Source organism: Anopheles nili, chromosome 3 (genome assembly GCF_943737925.1).
Source record: "Anopheles nili chromosome 3, idAnoNiliSN_F5_01, whole genome shotgun sequence".
Lineage (NCBI taxonomy): Eukaryota > Metazoa > Arthropoda > Insecta > Diptera > Culicidae > Anopheles > Anopheles nili.
In genome coordinates, this window is record NC_071292.1 from 68839592 (window position 1) to 68861823 (window position 22232).

General features: G+C 47.4%; 1 protein-coding gene across 1 annotated transcript in view; it reads left to right on the forward strand.

The window, feature by feature from the left end:
• Positions 1-21615, forward strand: part of LOC128727253 (translation initiation factor IF-2-like) — a 59176-nt gene extending 37561 nt beyond the window's left edge. The window contains exons 4-5 of the mRNA XM_053821147.1: positions 15989-16147; positions 20472-21615. Coding sequence (XP_053677122.1) covers positions 15989-16147; positions 20472-21295 — 983 coding nt within the window. The 3' untranslated portion in view covers positions 21296-21615. The remainder of the gene's footprint in view (positions 1-15988; positions 16148-20471) is intronic.
• Positions 21616-22232: the final 617 nt, after the last annotated feature.

Consider the following 22232-nt stretch of genomic DNA (forward strand, 5'->3'; position numbering starts at 1 on the left):
GCCTGAAACGTGGTCGGCTTTCTCCATCCAATTGCTATGCTGCCCCAACAAACGGATGGCAGCATATTTGGGGCGTCGGAAACTTACTTTGTAACACGGTTTACTTCGCGTGGCCTGGGAAGGTTGACAGAAATTTGCCACTTTTATTTATTGCCTTCTAATGATGCATGAAATGAGGTTCCCGTGTTACACGGGACGGCGCTGGAAGGTGGACTACTGAACATAGGGAGGGTGGAAATATTTTGTACGAGTAGGCGGGGGAAAACTTTCCACCTCCTCACGGGTAGGTGGAAAGCCAATCAACCTCACAGTTTGATCCATTTTCCGGTTCGTTGGGAGGCAAATTTTGGCGAGGCGCACGATGAGGGAAGAAGGTCCCGAAGCTCCTGGCTGGAAATCATTTACCATCTCCCAACCTCTGTTCCTCCAGGGGTGCTTCATGACGTTAAGGGAAAGTTTGTGGCATAGTTTAACTTTTTTATTGCTTTCATTGTAATAAACTTTGCAACCCATCCTATTCATTTCCTCGCTGGTGTTTGTTGTTTTTTGTTGTTGTGGAAATGATGATGGACGATTATAATTGCTGTCGGATTACATTTGTGGAAAATAACGCTTGTTATTTTTCTATTGAACAATTAGAACTATCAATTACGTCTTTTTACAACAACTTATATTGGATATTGAAATATAACTTGATAAAATACTCCGAAAATAATGTCGTATTTAAACGGTTTACTTTCTATTTAATCTAAGTGTCTTTGAGTTCAAAAGTTTCTTTCTATTCATGCCTTCCATTGCCAATGATCTTTAACACAGCTCATTCGAAACTCTTGTTCACAAAGCAACTTGTCCAGCAAACAAGAGTCATCTTAAGCCCGTTAATACAGTTGTCTCAGTAATTATGCCATAGTCAATTAGTTCCAGTACTCAAGGCAACATTCCCGAAATAGCTGACAGCTTGCCCAGCTGCTAGCCTCGACGAATGCGTCCCAAGGTCCTTGGCCTACTCGACATGTCATCAATTGACTGAATAACCCGAGCACACCTACACACATACATACACACCGACAAACGTCGGGTCGGAACTCATTTTACTCGAATTTTCCACGAAGGAAAACCCCCAACGCCATTCAGCGCCGGAGTGTCGGGGATGAAAAGCAACCGCAAAAAGGATTCCCTGCACAAAGGGAAAAGCCAACTCGAGCCCATTTGCAATCCGTCGTAACAATCGCTCACCATGCGATGCGGCAATGGTTACAAAAAGCTCCCCGCCTGTAGCTTGAGCCGTCCGAGCCTTGACGGACGGAATCCCGCCTGTGTGTGAGTGTGTATTCGCAACTCGTGTGGACTTTGCAGCATGGCTTATTTTTCTTTGCTTTGCGCCAATCCGAAACCCATAGCCCGATATCGATGCGGGTGAACCGCCGGGTACGGAGCAGACAGCGGATTCGGAATCGGGTCGTAAAAGAGCGCCAGATACGCTAGAAGCGCTTACACCAGCCGCAGTGGGAAGCAATCTCAAAAATATATGTATGTGGCCAAATTTGTATGCACATCCGTTGCATGCAACAGGGCGACATTGTGAAGCGCCACTTCCGAACCCAAATGGGAAGCCCCCGATTGGCCAATCCGATCCGGAAGGACACGCTACCAAACACACCACGAGCAAAAGGACGAATGTGAAGACCCGAGACAAACACTCGCTCACACACACACATACACATGCCCGTAACGGGATCGTTACGAATCGTTTAAGATTGAATGGGAATGCCTCCGGCGTCGGGGTGAAGCTGCACAAATGTATGCAGTGTTGCGTTTGGACGTAATTTTTGTTGAATTTTCGTCGCCACCGCCACAGGCGACACCCAAGGCACCAAACGGGTATGAGGAATGAAATGGGTTTTTATCTATTCTGCAGCCGTACTAGGATCGCTTTCAGCCACCCGGGTAGACCCGATTGCGATGGTGGATTGGTGTAGAGAAGAGAAGAAAATAACCAGAATGTAGAGAAAAGCGAGGCCGAGAAAGCGTGGGGCCACCCGACGGGCTCTGTATAATTAAGTATGGAGATATAATGGCATACATTTTGCTTTCCCTCAACCGTCCTGCGCCGGCTGGTGCTTCCGGTTCCAAAGGGCCTGCCCGGTGTCGTGGACAAGTGATAATTTATGGTTATGGCTTTTGACATGACATCTGTTTGTGCCACCGCCAAGCGGCCGTACTGTGACGATATTGGACGACTTTGTTGGGATGAGCAATTTTTTTTCTCCTTCTCGCCAGACATGGGTGGATTTGGATTCGAAATGGAATGGACTGGAGGATGAAGAAAAAAAACACGTCCAGCCACAACAAGCACTGTCCGAGTGCGGAATGCGAGCAAGAGGATCATGTCTAATCTATGGCAATGACAGTGGAAAATAGCTTTTCTCGAAGCTCCCATCACAGTAAGCTTCGTTTTTCATCACGTCCGTTAATTTGTGGGTTTTCTTATGTCACGCTACCCTGCAAAATGATATGCGAATATTTTTTTCACGTACATTTTGTGCGGAATGCTTGATCGGCCTTCCGCCAGATGACGTGCAGTAGACGATATGGAATTGTTTTAGAAATTCATTGAACTAAAAATGAAAATGAAGTTCTATAACAATTTCAGTCAATTTCAGTAGCAGAAATTTGCCTTGATATAGTTCTGAGTTCATACAATCAAATGTTTTATCAGCTCTAGATATGTGAAGCTATGTTATTACGAAGCTCTAAATACTATTACAACTCTTTACTTTATTTTTAAACCACCTCGGATGAAACGTCTCGCTTGGTCTATATAAACTTCACCCTTCATAAATGCAATTACTATGCTTTTCGACTATATAACCCATAACGATATCCACTCGGGCCTTGATAAACGTTACTGCTCTCTATTTTGCTGAGCTTTGATAAAGTGCGAAATCTGCGTCGGAAACAATCGCCCGTTCCGTTGTTCCCAACGCAACTTACAGAACCAGCACAGACACGCGTTTATCGGCCGTTCCCCTGCTGTGGATGCTACCGGATCCGACCGTCGTTGACAACGGAACACCACTCACCTAAACCACCGCAAAAGGCTCACTTCCCACCACTCGCACGGCAAAGTGCTATCGTAAGCCTTTCCAGCAGAAGGCCGTATCGCTTTAAATTTCGTTCGATGTGTCGATTCGGGTTTTGTAATCTACTCCAGTGCAGGCCAAAGCGCCCGGCCCAGCACATGGAAGGCATGGAAATTATCTATTCCATTAACACTGCTGCAGAAGAAGCGTAGTCCCAGCCGCCAGCTGGTGGAGGACGTGTCTACGAAACGGGTATTAAATCGATGCTGGTGCTGCTGCTGCTGCTAACGAACACGGCCTGCAATGTATGCTGATGACTGCCTCTCTGCTCGGGTCGCTTACACAGTCACTGGTAATTGGTGCAAGATGTTAAATTAAACCAAAAACGTCGGCCTCTCTTTTTAATCCGCCTTAATGACATGCAAACAATCGTACGAGACACGGAGCTTGAAGCAGCTTCAACGCTAGGCTGGGAGATTTGCACTTAGCCACCTTCAATCTGGTAATCTGCCTTCAGCAAATCCATCTTCAGTTCGATTGTGCCCATGAACATTTTATTATTGCACCATTTTCACGATTGAAGGCTCGAGCGGTAAACTGTCACTGCTGCAACTACCCGCATTGAAGATAAAAAAGAAAATGAAATTTTCCTCATTTCCTGGTCACCGAACAGCTCATTAACGAACAACCTGAAATAACGTTCGTCAAATATTTAAACACTGTGCCGTTCACCATTCCCGCGAGCCACATGCCAAAATGGCCTCCAACGCACAAGCGATGAACACCAAAAAAAAGAAAATTTAAATTCCCTCATCCTTGAGGATGAAAAAAATCAACAAACGAACTTCGAAGAAGCGTGAGAAAGCCGTGATGGCCAACCAAAATGTGCATGCATATTATTAATTTCTGTGTATCGCTGGCGTTGGCGAGATGGACACTTATTTTGTTTTCTCTTTTGCTTTCATCAACTCATTTCCTGCCAACAGGACCATGTATGATCCGCCCGAACGAGCGGAGTGCAATTAATACTGGATGAGTGGAAAATGTTTTCCCTCTTTCCGTTCACGCTTCATCTCCGACAAACGGCCGTTGGCAGGGCAAAGCTCAAGGGAAAATACTTGTGAAATGCACGATATTGGTGATGAAAAATATTAAAAATATACAAAAGCAAAGTGCTTTTTTGTGCATATTTCATGTTTAAAAGAAGTAGGTCAGATTTTTAATACATATTTTTTTGTAAACGAATTTCCTTAATTCATTAGAACACTGGTAACTCAATATACCGCAATTAGCTCATGCACGGAGTTCAATTTCGGCTCCATTTTTAATTGCTGTAATCATTGAGAGCGGATTAATTTTTCCTTTCGAAAAACGTGCCCTGCAAACCGAACGCTCCGTTCTCTATCGCATTGTGGCAATAATCTCGAAAAAAAAACAATTCCCGCCTAAACATCCAGCGTTCGATGGTCGAAGACAGTCCAACAGGCACGCTCGTTCGTCCGAAACCGAAAGGTACTCGAAAGCTGGTAGACGAAAAACGTGCCTCGAACCGGCAAAAACGGTGCAAAACCAAGTTCCCTCAGCAGCGCGGGTTGCCATTTTTACACGACGAAACAATGGCCCGATTGCAACAAGAAATTGGAGCACGTTTCGCTTTCTTTCGCCTCAAGCCGACGCAGCATCGCAGTCCCTGCAGTGTTCACTCTGCACCAAATACTACTGCAAAGCCAGGATAATACCAGCGGCACGATGGAGTAGGCATGGGGACAAACTTTTGCAACAGAACGACGAAGATCCGTTCGGGGAAAGCCACCATTCTCGCCCGGCTCCTGGTCGTGCAATCTTAAATCGATTTGACGAACCGGTACACCGTTTGAGTCGAAAACAAACCGTCCCGTTCGCTATCAGACTCGCCGCCTTGCGGTTGCAATTTGTAGCGTCTGGCGATAGCGTTGTGCGATCTGAACCAGCCCCGACCAGAACATTGCGGTGGCTTTTTGCCTACTCTATCTTGGATAATGATGTTCTCATTCGTGGCTTGGATAACCCTTGAAGTATCAGCATCATGCATGGCGTAACTGTCAGATACAATTCTTTTATTTATCTGTCAAAATATATGTGTACATAATTCGATTGTATTTCTATTGAAAACGAATCAAAGCAACCTAAACCCTGGTTGTGTTGCAACAACGCAAGTTTCTGTATCCTGCAAAAGTACCAATCATGCAAGGGTTTTTCACTTAGCGCTATCTTGCTCACCTTAAGAAATGTGTCCCAAATGTGGCACAAAATATCCATGAGTAGCCTAAAAAATAAAAAGAACACACACACGAACGTGTACAAATCCCTTCCCAACGAAGCTAACAGATGGTTTACCCGACCGAAGGGACGGGCGCACTCCCGGGGCGGGTTGCTTCGTTGGATGGAAAATATGTTTAATGTTCGTAAATTTAAATTTCAGCTTATCTTTACGTCGCTACCGGCACCATCCCCGGCATCACCTAGCACGTGCGCAAAGTCCTGGTTATCTTTCTCACGTGCCAGCCTGCCAACCGAGTAGTCCGTACCGGTTGGATGCATTACCTCCCGTTTGCATGTGGCCGCCTAGCATGCTGGCGCTGCTAGCGAGATAGTTTTCCAACCTTCTCGTCACCTCTCGTGCCCACCGAAATGGAGAAGTTTGCTAAAAACGGAAACTTTTCCTCTATAACCCACATCCCACACAGCGAGAGTGGCTGGGCGTGGTTTTTGCGTTGGGACACGCGGTGGCGAGAAGTGTGAAGAAGTTTTTCACGTCATTTCCCATCAGCGCGGTCTGGCTCGAGGGAAACCCCCAGTTGTGGGGCTTTTCCACGCCCGGTGTCAGCGCTTTTTCCGATGCATTCCGCTACGTGCGATACGATTGTTTCGAGCGCGAGAAAGAGCGAGCAAAAGCGTGCACTCGCGCGACTACTATATTGGCACCATTTCCGGCTACCGGTTTGAAAAACAGGCTACGTGTCTTCGCGCCTGGGACACACATTACATGTTCGTAGACGTCGTCATCGCCACCGGCACAACGTGTGCGAGGCGAGTGTTAAACGAATTCAAACGCCACTTAGTGTGCGGGTGTAGTGTGCTGTCAAACTTTCGCCCCGAATTCGGTCAAACCCCCGAGGAGAGATAGTAGCCAGTGCTACGACGGGTGTAACTACTGCTTACTCGTCCCGAAGCCACAAGGCTCCCCTTCGCACACTCTCGCGTGCTTTGGATCCTTACGTGGCTGCCTCGATTCAAATGTACTGCAAATCCAACCGGCATGAGTTGGTCCTTCGAGTCCAAACGCAGGACATGCTCGTTCGTGTGCAGTTTTCGTCATCGCTGTGCTGCTCGTTACATCGCCGTTACAATCCAAAACGCGTGCTGGGTGCAACCGTAAGCCCCATCAAGTCCCCATTTATCTACTCGTCGTTCCTTTGGGTGCATAGAAAATCTGAGTCAACCGCGCGTGTCAGGATGTCCTGTGGTTAACGAGCGACGGACAGTGGTGTTCACGAGCATGTCACTCTACTCACGTATCAGGCTGTGCATTAGAGAACGTTGAAAATAATGCTGCTTTTCTTTTTAAACCTACCACATCTTGACCTCATAATTCGGGTGTACTTCAAGCGTCATGCATAAAATTATGAACACACATAAAAATACGTACTGTAGCGTGTCTTTTGGGTGGTTTCGTGCACGTGTGCTCCTGAGTGAACGTATACATCGATGCCTCGAAGACGCCCGCTCAGAAACCTGCGTCCGGGCCTGGAGATTTATCGTCCTGCCTTATCTGATCGCCTTCTTTCCCGCTCCGAACTACGTTACCGGTACCGAATGAAGTCAACATGCCCCGCCTGGACCCGGTAGAGCCTCGAGTAGCTTCGTTATTCGAGCCCACCGGCTAGATTGATGCGGGCTGCACAGAAGCTTTTCTCGCAGATTATGGTTACGGGGTTGTTTTTTTTTTTTTTTTTGCAGCACCTCCCACCGACCGTTTTGGCGCAATTTGCCCTCTCCCTGTTCTTCAACCACCTTCGGTACCGAGTTTTTCGCCACTGATACACCGGCGTACGCGAGCGAATCATTATTACTTCGGTCGTGCATGTTTTACTTGATGTGCTGCATCACTCTCCGTTTTTCCACCGAGACGAGTTGTTGCAACCGGCGAGTGACGAGGAAGAAGGACGAAAAAGGACTAAACACACGTACACGTCCACCAACGAGCAGGGCCCGAAAATTGGGACCGACGTTTTTACCCAACCACCAACACCAACCATACCAAGCCAAGCCATCTATCTAGGATCTTTTACATAACCTCTAAACTATCGAATTATCCCATGTGCTTCATCTTCGTCTCCATGCGTCCTTCCCGCTTCCATTAGCACGGACCCCATTAGTCTAGCTTTTCCTAGCCGAAGCTTTTTCCGGGGCTTTCCCGGAGTTTTTCCGTCTCTCCCTCTCACGTGCCATATGGCCATCAAAAAGCCACCGCTGGTAGATTTCAATTTAGATAAGACCACGTACCACGACGGCCGCACGACAGCGTGTTGTACAATTATAAAATATTGGTCTTCGTCGCAACCGGGCCGTCGATCCCTTAAACTAACCGCGCTCCGCCTTCATCCTTGGGGCGATAAGGGAGAAAACGTCGACTGACCGAGCGGTGGACCGAGTCCGAGCCCATCACTTTGCACCGCGAAGCTCCATTAAGCGCTAGAGGCAAGAGAAATGGCCACGATAGGGCATATGGGCCACTGTCCTCATCAAGCGAACGCGAGGTTTTTGGGGTTTTGTTTCGAGTCCACCGAAGTTCGTATGTTATTCCTAGATTATATTTGTTTTTCCACTTCTCGTCGCGTTTCAATGATGCCTCACGCCTCACAGACGAACTCACCGCATTCGCTCTGAGGAAGCTCATTATGGCAACGGGGATGTTTAAGTGCGCTTATAGCCTGACCGCGGAAGTCCTTTTCCCCATTAGCCGACCCGAAATATCGCGTGCGGTCGCCGGAACGCCTCCAGACGTGGATTCGGAAATATCCACCAACGGTCTTTCGTCTGCAGCGGCACACTGTTATCGGATGTAGTTTCAGCTTTTTAAAAAGCGTCCCACTCACGGCTTCTACCTGACCTGGCGACTAAATGGGGTTTTGCAGGTGATGAAAAAAAAATCATCCACCACTAATGAAGGTGGTTCCTTACACGGGTCACTACCGGCCATTAGCGAGGCACAGAAAAGCACGCAACTGTTACGGGAAATGAAAAGGATATGGCGAACAGACATAGCGAGCAAACTCTTTTACTTTTGGTGGGATGTTTTTCCAGCTTTCCATCGCCGAAGCGCTTTCCACACGTTTCGGGGACTCTAAGTGAGGGGGGCGTATTTTGTTTCAATTAACTTTTACGATTCTATAACGAAGCACTGACACCCTTTAAAAAAAACGCTTCATTTGCGGAGAAAATTTGCGCGTGCTGGTGACTTGCCTATTTATTTAAGCAATAATTAACTCGAGCATACGGTGTCGACATCACCCACGGACGTGGAACAAAATGGCTCCTTCGCTAGTCGCAAACATCTGCAAAACCAAATGGCAACGGTCTTATGGCACGTACGCAAAGCCAACCACCGTTGTTTCACTCGCGAATTAGCCCTCTGGCCTTGTGTGTCCTCGCGAGGCAAATACGCAGCGGAATCGCACGATTATTCACCACCAGGCGCCAGGCTACGAGCCAGAACAGAATCATATGTTATGGCCCTGCTAGAAAACAAGCCAATGGAAGGGGCACTGCTCGAGGTTAGGTTGCTCGTTCGCAACTGATGCTGGCAACGTGTCTAAGGTGGAGCAGGTTCCTTGTCGAAGGTCCTTCTGGAGTGGAGGATTCGCAAAAAAAAAGCAAGCACACACAGGCGCGCAAATAGGCCACCGGTAGAACAACTTTCTGCTGCGAAATCACCCACCCCCGGAAAGCGTCTGTCGATAGTGGTTCTCCCACGCTGCAAACGACGTGAATTGAACCTTTCTCAAGGTTTCGGGGTATGAAATTCTTTTCCGTTTCCGCTTTTCTTACGCCGGCGCAAGGCAAACATCGTTTGCATCGGCGATGCGCGTGGTGCATTTGCGATTACGACCGGCACCTTTGTTTATACTAATTTCTGCAAGTTTCGCGAAACTCTCGGGGCTCGTTTATTTTTCCCTAGTCGGCAAGGGAGTCAGCCAAATGCATTATGCAACACCAACGGCGAGCATTAATGCCTCGAGCATTAACATACACGTGTGCGGGAGGAGTTGCTGCTGCGGCAAATGGTACCGGCGAGCATAATCATTAGGGTTAATTTGTTTCAAATTTCCGTCCAGCCATTGTGTATGCAGAAACAAACGAGAACAAAAAACCTAGTCATAACCGCACCGCTTGGTGCAAGGGAAAAGTTCTCATTATTGAGGGGAAACCTTCCGTGGTGAGCTAACTTTCTGCACTAAATTCTAATCACCATCGAGATCAAAATTTATTGTAAAACTAGACCCATTCGCCATGCAGGATCGCTAGCTAGAGGAGGCCCCCAAGAATGGAAACAAATTTGGCCCAACCACCCCACCCCCCCCCCCATTTTATTTCCCTCCCATCGTCCACGGACTCCCTGCTGCTGTCGATATTATTACTTTGATGGCCAAGGAAACACTTGTGCAACATATTGTAGCTGCCACGTCAACCGCTTCACCTTGAGCAAACGGAAACGAAAATCGAAGAACGGAGCGCGGGATTTATGGGAGGATTTTATGTTCCTGCCATTCATTGTCTTGCGGCATGCCATAAACCGTACGCAAACGGCATAAATCCACCGACCTTAAAAAGCCAGCAGCCAGCCCAGCCGAGGAATGCCATCCATCTCCGGTCCGGCCGGTTTGGTACTAAACGTTGCTGCCTTCCTAACGAGGACGCGAAGTGTGATTTTGATTGATTCAGCCAATTAACGACAAAACGAAACGCGATTATACATTGTTTTTCTTTGGTTCTCCAGTTTGCCCGACCCAGCACCACACGCCGGAGGAATGTGCTCGGGAAAAGCTGTGTATGCTGTTCGTCTGCGCCTTTGGGTGCGTGGAAACGATTTTCTTTTCGAGTAGCGCGTGTTTCGTTCGCTTTTGCTGCTGCGTTCTTAATGATGGAGCCGCCTGTGGCATGCTTTTTCTGTATTTTTTCTTCCCGAACAGATTTGCTTCCGTCTTTGAAAGGCAGCGGCTCGATTACACGCCGACTAATTCGATCCCCTTGATTGCGTTTGCCGAAGGGATTGTGTAGATTCGTCCGATTGAATTAACGCCAATTTTTCCACCCATGGGCATGGATTGCAAACACCAGCTACGGATGGAGCACGTGTCTGTTGACGAGGTTTAAAACGCGATCATTAACAATTCCATCGCCATGGACTGCTCAGTGCCGGTGAAGGCGATTAACTTGGTGATGAAATTAATTTCTAAACCAATTTCCCGACACCTTTCTCATCATGGGTGCGCTGAACCGATCTCCTCGTTGAAGCACCACCTGCTACACATTAAATCGTATTCCTTCACAAACCTGGGCCTCTTTAAGCTCACGATGCTTACGGTGAAATCTACCGAGTGGGCTGCCAAGAAAGCCGATCCTTCCTACCCACCACCTGGGAGCTGATCCAGTTTCTCGAACTTTGGAGTGTTTTTGTCTTCTTTCTCTCGATTCCTTATCCCTTATCGTCCTGCCGCATCTGCGCTTCATCCTACCACGACCCAAAAGGGCCCACCGAAAAGCCTGCCACACCATTGCCCTAACCGATCATGGCATGCTTTATGTGGTTTCCGGGGGGTGAGAAATCTCGGAAGCTGCTCTCGGAAAGTGGCTCCAGCCAAACAACATTCCCTGGATTCCATTTCTTAATCGGATCTTCAACACACAACGAAGGGCAACAGGGGCGAGAGCGAGCCATTTCCTCACCGAACCCGGTGAGGGAATATTTGGAAAAATTCCATTTATGTTGTCTCGCTGCGGTGGCCCACTTGCTTTTTCCCGGTGAGGCGAGCAAACGTCGATGAATGGAATGGCACGAATAGACGAACGACCTACAAATTGATATGCTAATGCACGCTAATAATAATAGAGGCAATCATAATCTCGAGCACTCGGAGCGTGTGCCCACAGAATGGTTCGCGCGTGGGGACTTTTTGCCTTTTTCCTTAATAAAGGTATAACAGGAAGTCAGGGAAAGCCTGCTAAGTACCTTCCAGCAAATGGACAGCGCAGCCGGCGTGCTGTTCCCAAGCGGCCGTCCCTGGTGTCGTGTGACAATCAGGGAATGAAGCCATCGAGCCGAACTGCCATCACCACGCAAAACCACTTAGGGCTTAACGAATGAAGCAATAACCATTTTCGATAAAAACGTTCTCTGGCCTCAACGTGCCAACTTCTATACCGTTTGGAAGGGCAAGACGTCCTTGTTGGCCCTCCGACCCTCCGACAGGAGCGTTTTCACTTAAAAATTAATAATGTTCGGTTAAATTACTTGCCATTTTTAACCACCACGATCCCAACGACACATGTTTCGCTGTGGAAGGAACACGCCGCACAGACGATGGCGTGGTCGACTATAATCGAATGAAAGCTGGGCTCGATTTATTTTCAATCCTACCAGAACGCCTGCCCTCCCCATTGATCGATCACAGGTGCACGATCCCTTCGAATGAAAGGAATTCCTGCATCGGTATGGGAATGGAAGAACACGGTCTCCGCAAGAAGGCATCCACGCTCGATCAACTTCTTGGCGCAAATGGATGACGCAGCGTGTTCTGCCGCCGAGCTGAGGGCAAGGGAAAATAAATATTCATCACCACTGGTGCAGCCCGCCGGTGCCTGTGCCGTGAACATAATAATTTTCGTTCGAAAGTGGAAAAGAACAAAACCAGCCAACGGCCGGACACGGTCCGGGGGATTGCTTCCCGGTCAGTGGGAACGGTGTATAAAATTCCGCTTCGCAATCGATTTCGGCGTCGGTGGCCGTTCACTTCCTTGGCCGGTGCCTTTGCTGACCTGTGTGAAGCAGGCCGGGAGGGCGAAATAAATTTCCCAACTATCATTTCCGCCGGTCGGAATAACCTTTCGCGATCCGGCAGGGATAAGCTAAATAATTGACAATCGAACTTTATTCAATTTTGTGCAAGTTCTCATTGAACGAGAGGTTTTTAGAAACATGAAAGTTTAGCGAGCTGTTGAATAAAATTAGCTTTAATATGCAAAATTTTGTTCTGTGGTAATCATTACGAAAAAAAGCACTATGCACAAAAAGCTGTCACAAACCATGCATGACAGCAGCCGTCACGTAATAGTAAATTGACAGTAGTAAAGGAAAACAAGCCACCGGCAAAGCGCTGTTCAGCAAAAGCACGATAAATAAGCACAACAACGATTTTCCTTAAACCACAGTCACCACGGTTAATGCAGATGTTGACAGACGCAATCATGCGATAGAGCCATCGAAAATGATAGCCCCGAAATGGAAGCTAAAATTCGGAATTTTCCTCCAACTTTTACAATCTTTCGCACTCATCGACACCCAGAGAGACCCAGAGGACGCATGCAACGTTATTTTGCTCGACTTTATATCCTTCCCAATGGCTCAAGGGAGATAGCGTACGAAGAGGCCGAAGCAACGCTCGGGACCCTCGGCGAACGTCATGCCGGAAAATTTGCTTCCACAGTGTACTTACCGTACGTGCCAGCACGTTGCACTCTCTCAGGCTGGCCGTACCGTGGTGTACATGTGTTCGCCACCGATGGCGGACGTGCAGGCGAGCCATTTCGTCCGATCATCCCAAGCGAATGCGAGCATTCCGGCCCGTGCCGTGGCAGCGCGAACACGAAAATCCGCTTCGGTCCGTAGCCGGCGCCATCTCCGGCCGATTTTCCGCAGTTGATTAGTAACGCAGGGCACGTACCACCGCGAGGGGATCGGGTTATAATTTGAATTCGAAAGCGACCGAAAACAGCGCGCTCTTTTGGGTCGGTCGCGCGAGAAAGGATTGCTCGTGCCACTTCATAATCACGTCACCGTTCTGCTCCGCACCCGGCGGGAGAGATTACGCCCGTCGGCCGATCTGGACGCATGCTGGTCTCTTCTAAACGCTTGCCCCGGGAAATATGCTGACGCAAGGTGGCACACCTTCGATGCGCCATTTTTGAGGTTAGAACCGAAGAGCAGGACTCGCATGTAGGTGATTGGGGGTTTTTTTATGTGTGACCCTGTTTGCTGTTGCACAAGCCGAACCGGGGGAATCGTTCGAACGATGCGTAGCTCTAAAATGTATGTCAATGGAAATTTAATCAGCCGCGTTAGGGTCATGGCTGATCGCAGCTCAAAGGACATGTGGAAAAATACAACTGTCCAGTGACCAGAACTCCTGAAAGCCGCTGCAACAAAGGAACTTCGTTGGATAGCGTCAACGGAAGAGTTTCAATCACAATAAATGCCACATAACCTGTTCAGTTGTTTTAGCAAAAAAAAGGGCTTTGTATGGTATTATTATCGGCATCTATGGAGCATGACGTACAAGCGATTTGCCGAAGCGAACGTCGAAATCTATTGGAAATCAAACGCCTCCGGTCAGCTACTCATTATTCATCACACATAGTACCAGTGCAGTGCATTCGAGCTTCAGCTCTCGATTGAAGCAACTGACCCCTGACCCCAAAACGCTCTGCACGTATGTGAGGGTTTGTTTTCTCACGTTCCAATTTTGGAGGGGCAGTTCGGTTGTTGTTTTATTTCACAAGCAACTACAAAAAAACACACACACACCCACTCCCAAATCCAGGATTCATCGGTTTCGGGTTTTGATTGATCACCGAAAGATGGCTGTTTCATCTCGGTTCTGCCGTCAGGAAATGAAACGGATGACCAAACAAGAGAAAGAGAGAAAAAATAACATGTCCCATGGCCCCCACTCGCATAACCTATAATTTCGGCTCAACTCAAACGAACCTCCGACGAGTGGGGGAGTGTGGATGGGAGGAGAGGGATTTTGTGTATTTTCGTCATCTTTTCCAACCCACCACATCCCTTCTCCTTCCCTCCCCCCCCCCACTCTTCCCCTCCAACAAGCAAATAGCATGTTCGCGTTCGGGAAAACTTTTCGGGAAACCTGTCACCGTTCCGTTATGAATTCCAGTGCTCCAGTTTCCGCCATTTTGGCGTACATTCTCCCCCACTACTCCCTGGGCACCATTCTGCCGCTTCCATCCACCCCTCTCCCAACAGCTTTTTGTCAACGAGATGCACTCGGTGGCGTGATTAAAAGCCGAACCCTTCAAAATGGCCGACAAAATGCAGGATGACATCCGGCGAGCCAGTCCCGGATCCCGGAACGTGTTCTATTTTGAGGTCAGCCGCTCGCAAGCGTGTTCGTGTTCGGTTGTCATACATCTCCTTACTACTGACGAGGCGATGCTGCTCCACATCCCCTCCCCAGTTCTCCTTCCTCCCAAACTCTATCCTTTTGGACGGGTAATTGAATTAAAATTCATCGACATTGGACAGAAACGGCGTCGCACGCAGGGTTTGACAGGTTTCCCGCTCACTCTGGTGAACGATACATTCGTACTAATTAGCTATAATCGATTGAAATCGAATGGAGCCTTGCTGCTTCAAACGAATCGTGGATCAGAAGAAGGAAAAGGAATTACGAGGCAGTGTAGAGACGAAAGCCTCCATTTTTCCTGCAATCTTCCAAAACCATTTTGGAAATGGTCAGCGAAGAAAATGCACAATCCTGCACAACTGCATCATTCTGAGGCAACGAGCGCTATTTCATTGTGCTTTCGTAGCCTGTAACGAATGGTGGTAGCAATTTATGGGGGTAATTACGCTACTCGATCGGTAATGAATAAAAGACAACGATGTCGATGGCACGTGTCTGCAATGTGATCAGGTTTTTGTATAATTTACCGTTCCAGAAAAGCCCCTGGGAGAGAGAGAGAGAGTGGGGTAAGGGAGCGAAAAATTCACATCATTATCATGATTGACAATTAATTATTAACAGTCAGCGTGTGCTTGGTCCGTTCCGCTGGGAACAGATTTAACCGTTGATTGATGTTTACTCCGTGTTTACTCCCTTGTCGTCCTGTATTATGTTGTCCGATACGAGGCTCATTTTATTATGCTCTAACATATGTACAACTCAAGTTCATTTCCAGTGGATAAATGAGCCACACAAATAAAGCATGTCTATCAGTTTCAAATGAGCTGTGATGTGATTACAAAAACATCAATAAAAGTACACAAGGTTTCGTGCAATATCCTGAAGCTGCTAATATCGTTACTCAAACCAACTAGTACAACATTAGAACAACTAATGAGCACAATAATATCTGAAAAATCTACCGATATGACACCAATAACCCTAACTCAGCAGCACCAGAACGTATACCTCAAAAGTTGTAGATTCTTCCACCGTCGTCCAGACAATGGAAGCAAACAAATTCCATTATCATAATAAACCCATTTTGGCTTCGCAAGCTAACTAACTAACCCGCACTGAAACGGCAAATGCACCGGAAGGATATTTATGCCGTTACGCCGCATTTGCCGTGCACGATTCAATTCCGTAACGTACGCTCCGACTGCAACTCAAACCCGTTTCGTCAGCGGGACTACTCTTATCAACCCACGCAACCGACAGTGGAACGTTGGTTTTAACCCCAGGATCGTCTATTTTAAGGCCGCGTTTGGTTCCTGTTACCCACAATGACACTGTAATTTAAACCACTCGACCCGCTCGATCCCAGGCTGGGCTGCTCCCTGCCTTTTGTTGCCATTTTGTTTTTCTTCTTTTCTCGTTCGCTTCTCCCTCTCTTCTTTCCAGAGTATGGACGTACCTGCAGCGACATCGGTTGCCTGTCCAGCCAGGTGTGCGTGATGGCGTACGAGTCGTGTTCCCTGGGGCAGCGCGAGGGTAACGACTGTGGCCGCTATCCGACGTGCAAAAAGAACACGGACCCCAGTGTCAGTGCCGGCCCGAGCGGTAAATGCAATTTCCCTTCATTTTCTAGCCCTTAAGCAGTCTGTCCACCCAACCCCTTTAACTGACTAGTTCGCGTAGCGCCGTCTTCTCTCAGCTCGCAAGGCTCGATACAACTCGGGGGATAGCTTTTTTATTATCTCATCGGAAGCTTTCGCAGCTTTTCCGCGATGATGCCATACAAACAGACAGCAAGTAGATGAACAGGACGGCTCAAATTGGGACTAACTCGTTGGCGACATCGCCATTTTCTTTTCGGGGGGACACGTCAACGCGTTTACATTCTAAGCTTTGGGACTCGGGCATTGTACATACGATTGAGGTGCATTTCCGGGAACGATTAACATGCGGAGGGATACAATAGCGTGCATGGCTCACGGGATCACGGGGTGCATGGACGGGCTTCCTTGTGCGTCACCTTCTCCCATTTCCCTCCCGCTCTGCAGTTGCTCCTTCTTTGCCCCCTTGCTATGGATGTGTTCTCAATCAACTCTCTTCTTCCCATTCAACGCCATCACACCGCTCACTACTGCCGGCTTTTCCAGGCGTCCTGAGTCTGAACCCGGCCCCGGAAAACACCAAGGTCGCCACCGGTAAGGACCCGGTCTACCCAAACATGCCGATCGACCCGAACTACATCTTTGGCAGCGTCCAGACGACTCGGTCACCGTTCTTCAGCAGCTACCCGCAACCGGGCGCTGGCAGCCCGGCAGTGTTCCAGCCACTCTACCCGCCACTCAACCAGCCGCCCGTCATTCCGCAGGCTCCCTTCAACTTTGGCTCGTCACCACACAACCCCTTCTATCCGCATCCGAACCCGAATCCGACCTCGACTGAGCCAAGCCTCTGGAATCAGTTTCTCTACAACAAACAGCCCGAGAAGCGGCCACGCAACAACGGATCGACCCGGGTGGGTGGTACTGCACCCAGCCCCACCACACTGCTCCTTTTGGTTGCCCTGTCCACCTATCCGTTCCTGACCCGCTGGCGGGTGGCAAGCAGCGCCACCCCCGCCACCGGTTCCTTATAATTCCCTCCACGCTCCCCATATCGATTCCCTTCCCTGGTCGATCGGTTGCGATTGTGACTTTATGTAGCCCCGTTAGCTTCCGTTTTCCCGCCATTACTAACTTCATCATTGTGAATAACCGAAGGGATCGTGTAAGAGATGAATGACGCCCAGAAAGCTCACGCAAGAGGAAGAGAGAGAGAGAGAGAGAGGGGCAGGCATAACGTTATTTTACCGTTGCATCGATTTTTGTACATTTTCTAATACGTTGGCAGGGTGGTCCTGGAACGGTGTAATCATTCGAGTGTAGCAGATAGCAGATAAACGCAGCCATTAAAGAAAACAGTCCGGTAAAAACAGAGCTAATTTCCATCGCACTAGGAATGTCAAAGTAGCGATGGAGACGGGGATGGGTAAATTCAGAAAATATCCACCGTCTTGAACGGTGCGGAACACTTAGCCCACGGTGTAATGCGATCTGAACTGCAGGCTCGAAAAAAAAGCGAAAGCGAACGACAAGACGATAACTAACGTGAAGAATGGCCAAACTATGTGGTAGCAATCAATGAACAGCATTGGGCTGGGGCAAGCTTGCAGACGTTTCAAAATTAGGCGAGCAGCCAGGAGTAGGTACCTTTGTAAAAATAAAGCTCCCACACAAACACAGTCACGCTCACCTTTACCTTTATGTCACTGCATTCATAAACCGTCAAATAGAGTTCAATGCAATCGTTATTTTGCGCTAAGCGAACCAAACCAAACCATGGTCCTAATTGGCCAGACGAGTACATCAGTAGTGCAGCACGTTTGCAGAAAACAAATGCTAAATCTAACACCAAACCGTACCACGGACGCATGTTCCAACCCGTGTACCAACAAACTCACAAACAAACAGATACCCCAGGGCTAGTAGGAAGGGATAAATAACTTTATTAACTAACAAGATAAAAAAAAACGGTGAAGGGTAACTGAACAGAAGGGTAGCAGTGTAGATTTAATGCGTAACATTTTACACTAACAACTAACAGAAAACAAAACAAAAAAATAATACGAAGCAAAGAACAAAAGACAATTAACGAATGCAAAATCATGTTGCAAACTAAGCAAAAAATAACAAAAAAAGAAAAGAAACGGCATCGAGTGCGAGATTACTTGCTAACAATCTTCCAGTAGATCATAAAGCGAATGTTCAAACTGCAGAACATATTCGGAACTGTTCGGAATCATTAGCAACAACGAAACAAAAATCTACATGCACACCATGGCCGGCCACCACAAACAAGTGACTAACGATAAAGGAATACAGGAATACTTTAAAACCAATTTACACGTAATGTTATAAGCAAACGAACAAAAATCACAGAACAAAATTGCGCCTAGACTGCAAGAGACGAGCAAAAAAAGCAATGTACTAGGGAAGGAACGAAGCACAGCTGGACGAAAGCAATAGAACAGATAGGAAAAGCGAACGTCTCAAACAAGTTGAACTGTACGTCGCGTGGAACGCACGTCAGTAGCAGCGCAGAGCGACCAGCCTTAAGCCTGATCGGTGCGTTTCGAAACGTTCTTGCGGAGGCGAAGAAAGCCAAACGTATGTGTGTAGCAAGCTGAGAAATCACTAGGTCGCTAACATACAATGTTTGGCGGCGAGTTGCAGCCTAAAGGTAAAAGATTAGTATTACACAATACGTGTCTCGTCCATCTACGAGAGAAATGATGCTAGAAAAAAGCACAGAAATACGAGAGAAAAAAACCTGCAAGTGACAAGAGGTTAGCATCATCCAATGTGTAATTGTGAGTACGGTTACGAAAACAAAATGGCATCTTATCTGCGTGAGACGTAGCAGGCGGTATTAAAGGTAGGGGCAAAGCCCAACAAAGCAGCAGGATATGTCATGAAAAAGAAAAGAGAACGATAGAGAGAGATTGAGAGAAAGAGAGAGAAATAGAAGAACACTTACACGATGCAGACAGTAAGAGAGATAAGTAAGAATGAGTCGGTGAAAACAGAAAAAAAATATGACAGAACTGAACTGATAGAAAACGGTTGGCATCGTGCAGGCGGATTCAGCTCCCTCGTGGCCTGCGGCATCGGAAGCAAAAGGAACCACGTTGCATCGCGCTAGGAGTAGGTCAAGAGCTTGCATCGACCGGGATGATGCTTTATGGCTAGAGGGGATTTTCCGAGGCACCCGAGTGGACGGGATAATCCCGCGCAGCTGTGCTTTCAGAGCCCGAATTCAGACCCCAACTCTCAAGCATGACATAATGCTCTAAGCCTGCCGTGTAAACACGTAGAATTAACTTACTACCGGCTACGGAATGGAAACCAGACCGTCCAAACCTGGCAATCTGGTTTCGTTTGTGAGCACTGATTACTACACGATTACGAGAAGGAATCGGGGACAATTTTTGCTGACTTGTTTGTGATTGGTAGTTGGATAAATCCATCCGCAGTGCTTCGAAGTTTCAGCCAAAATGGCTACCGAATGCTATTCGTGATAGCGGGATCCATTGTGTTGGAGCGGGTCCGATCCAGTTGAAGTATTATTGTTGATTTTAATTCCAGTTTTGTAACAAAGCAAGCTAACCCATTAGGTTGATTGGAACGTCAAATATACTTTACAACTGTACTAAATCGCTCTCAACGTAGCGTTCTAAAAACATTCGTAACTATAGATCCAATTTTTCAGCCAGAAGTCGCTCTTTTAATTCTACACGAAGTGCGATGCAACTGTTTCAGCTTCAGATATCGTGATGCACGCTAGCAGCCACGGTGCGCAATGCCATGATCATGTAAATAAATCCTGTAAGAGAAACACGATGTGAAAATATTAGAGAATCAAATCAAAGATGTTTCTATTTTTTCATTCCATTGTCAAACAAGCGACTGCTCAATTTTTGGTTTCATTTTTATGCAACTGATCGCCATTATTATGCAAGATATAAATGTTTTTAATTTTAATTGTTTTATCATTAAGAGCATTCAAACCAGCTCTAATTTCAACCGTTTGCATGTACTAACTACGGCGTTCTAATATGAAATGAGGCTCCATGGGTTTAAAGTCAGGGTTCTCTTGTTTTTTTAGTTCAGTACACTGCTTTCTCTATTAGTTAGTTCTTTCTGCTTTCTGTTCAATCCTTGCTTCTGTTTCGGTTTTGCGCGCGAATCCCTAGTCCTTAGCGCCTAGTCCCTTTCCCTGTGCTAACTCCCGTCCCTGTAACGCCTAATGTTTACGTTTTATTTACAACACTTCCCCACCTTCCTCGGGTGCCTACGGCCGTCCATCCATTTGTGTCCTTCCATCGCACCCACAGAGGGTGTCAGCAACGTGTTCAACAACGGTCCGCGACCTTCGGCTCCAGCTAGAAATCCCGGAAACGGTGACGATGACGTTCTCGGCACGCTTGGTCTCAACCCCAACAACCCTTACGGTCAGCGGCCCACCTCTGCTCCGGCTCGCCCACCTTCATCCGGTCCCGGTCTCTATCCATCCCTGCCGACGGATAACAACCCCGGCAATCGGTACGGTGGCAATGGAGGTAACAACTACAATGGTGGAGGTGGTGGTGCCGGAGGATACAACGGTGGAGGTGGTGGTGCCGGAGGTTACAACGGTGGAGGTGGTGGCAGCTCATACAACCGCGGTGGATCCTCGGGACATTTCGATGGAGCCGGAGGAAATATCATCGTGCCAACGACGAAACCAGCGGCGCCGTCCAATGGTGGCTTTTTCGGTGGCATCCTAAGCGGCGTCCAGAATGCGGTCTCGACCGCGGTCAAGCAACAGATCGGCACCTATATCAACCAGCGGCTGGGTATTGGACCGGCAGCAGGAGGAACAGCTGGAACCGGAGGGCTTGGTGGACTGTTCGATGCGCGTAACCTCATTGACAACAAGCGGCTCGGTGGATTATTCTCTGAGAACAAACCTGCTGGAGGAGGCACCTCGGGCAGTTCGGTCGGACCCGGTGGATATCCGGTATCGGTAGATCAGCGCACTTCTGCTAGCAGCTATAACCAACAGTATGCTCCGGCCCCTGCTCAATCTGTACCGTACCCACAAAGCTATGGCAGCTACAGCAACGCTGGACGCACTCGCTCAACGGAACGTCCTGCGTACGGCTGGAATCTGAACTAAATGGAAGAATGTCCGTTCTGGTTCTAGAACCAAGCACATCAATACTCCCCCAATGCACCCTGTGTGCAGCTTTAGCACCTTAATAACCGCCTCCTGATATTATGCCCCAACTAAGCACGACACACGGGTTTACGCTCTTCATCCCTTTGCCGATCATCGCGCCCTCTGGCGGACGCCTTCGTACTACCACCGTACCGACATCGCAGTAACATGGTAACGGACAGCATGTATGTGTAAAACGGATGAGGATAAATTTACAAACAGTGCATATTATACAAAAAATATTGTCTTTTATACCTAAACAAATTGTGACTAATAAAAGAAACAACTCAAGAGTACTCGAAAAAGACGTTTTATTTCATTTGTTATTTTTTATTAGAACTACTTTTTGTTGTCGTAGTGACGAAGAGAAATATCATTTTTAACATAAATTTTTATAGCAAAATTTCAAAGTACAAATGGCAAGTGCCAAAGTACAATACAGTAAATAATGAACAAAACATCAGTTATTCAATTTATCATGAATTTATTTAATAATATTTCCTAAGAAAAACAGTGCTACTTTTACATTTAAATACGCACTGTGCTAAACTGCTGATGGAGACGCATGGTGCTTCACTGAAAAACATGATATTTTCATGTAGCACTAACACTAGCGCTCTAGTATGAAAAATGTAGAACGTTTGGCAGATTAACACTAGCTTTTCTGCAACGGCCAAAATGTACCAAATCACAATAGCACAATATGTTTTATATTTTGCATGTAAATGTGCATTCTAGTGAACTGTCGATGGAGGCGCCTGGTGTTTCACAGATAAGTAGGATATTTGTATAACATAAATAAAACTTGCTCAGCAAACTACACTAGCCAAAATGTTCTAAATCAACATACTAACTTCTAAATGTCTTTCCCTTCCACATCCATTCAATTATGTGT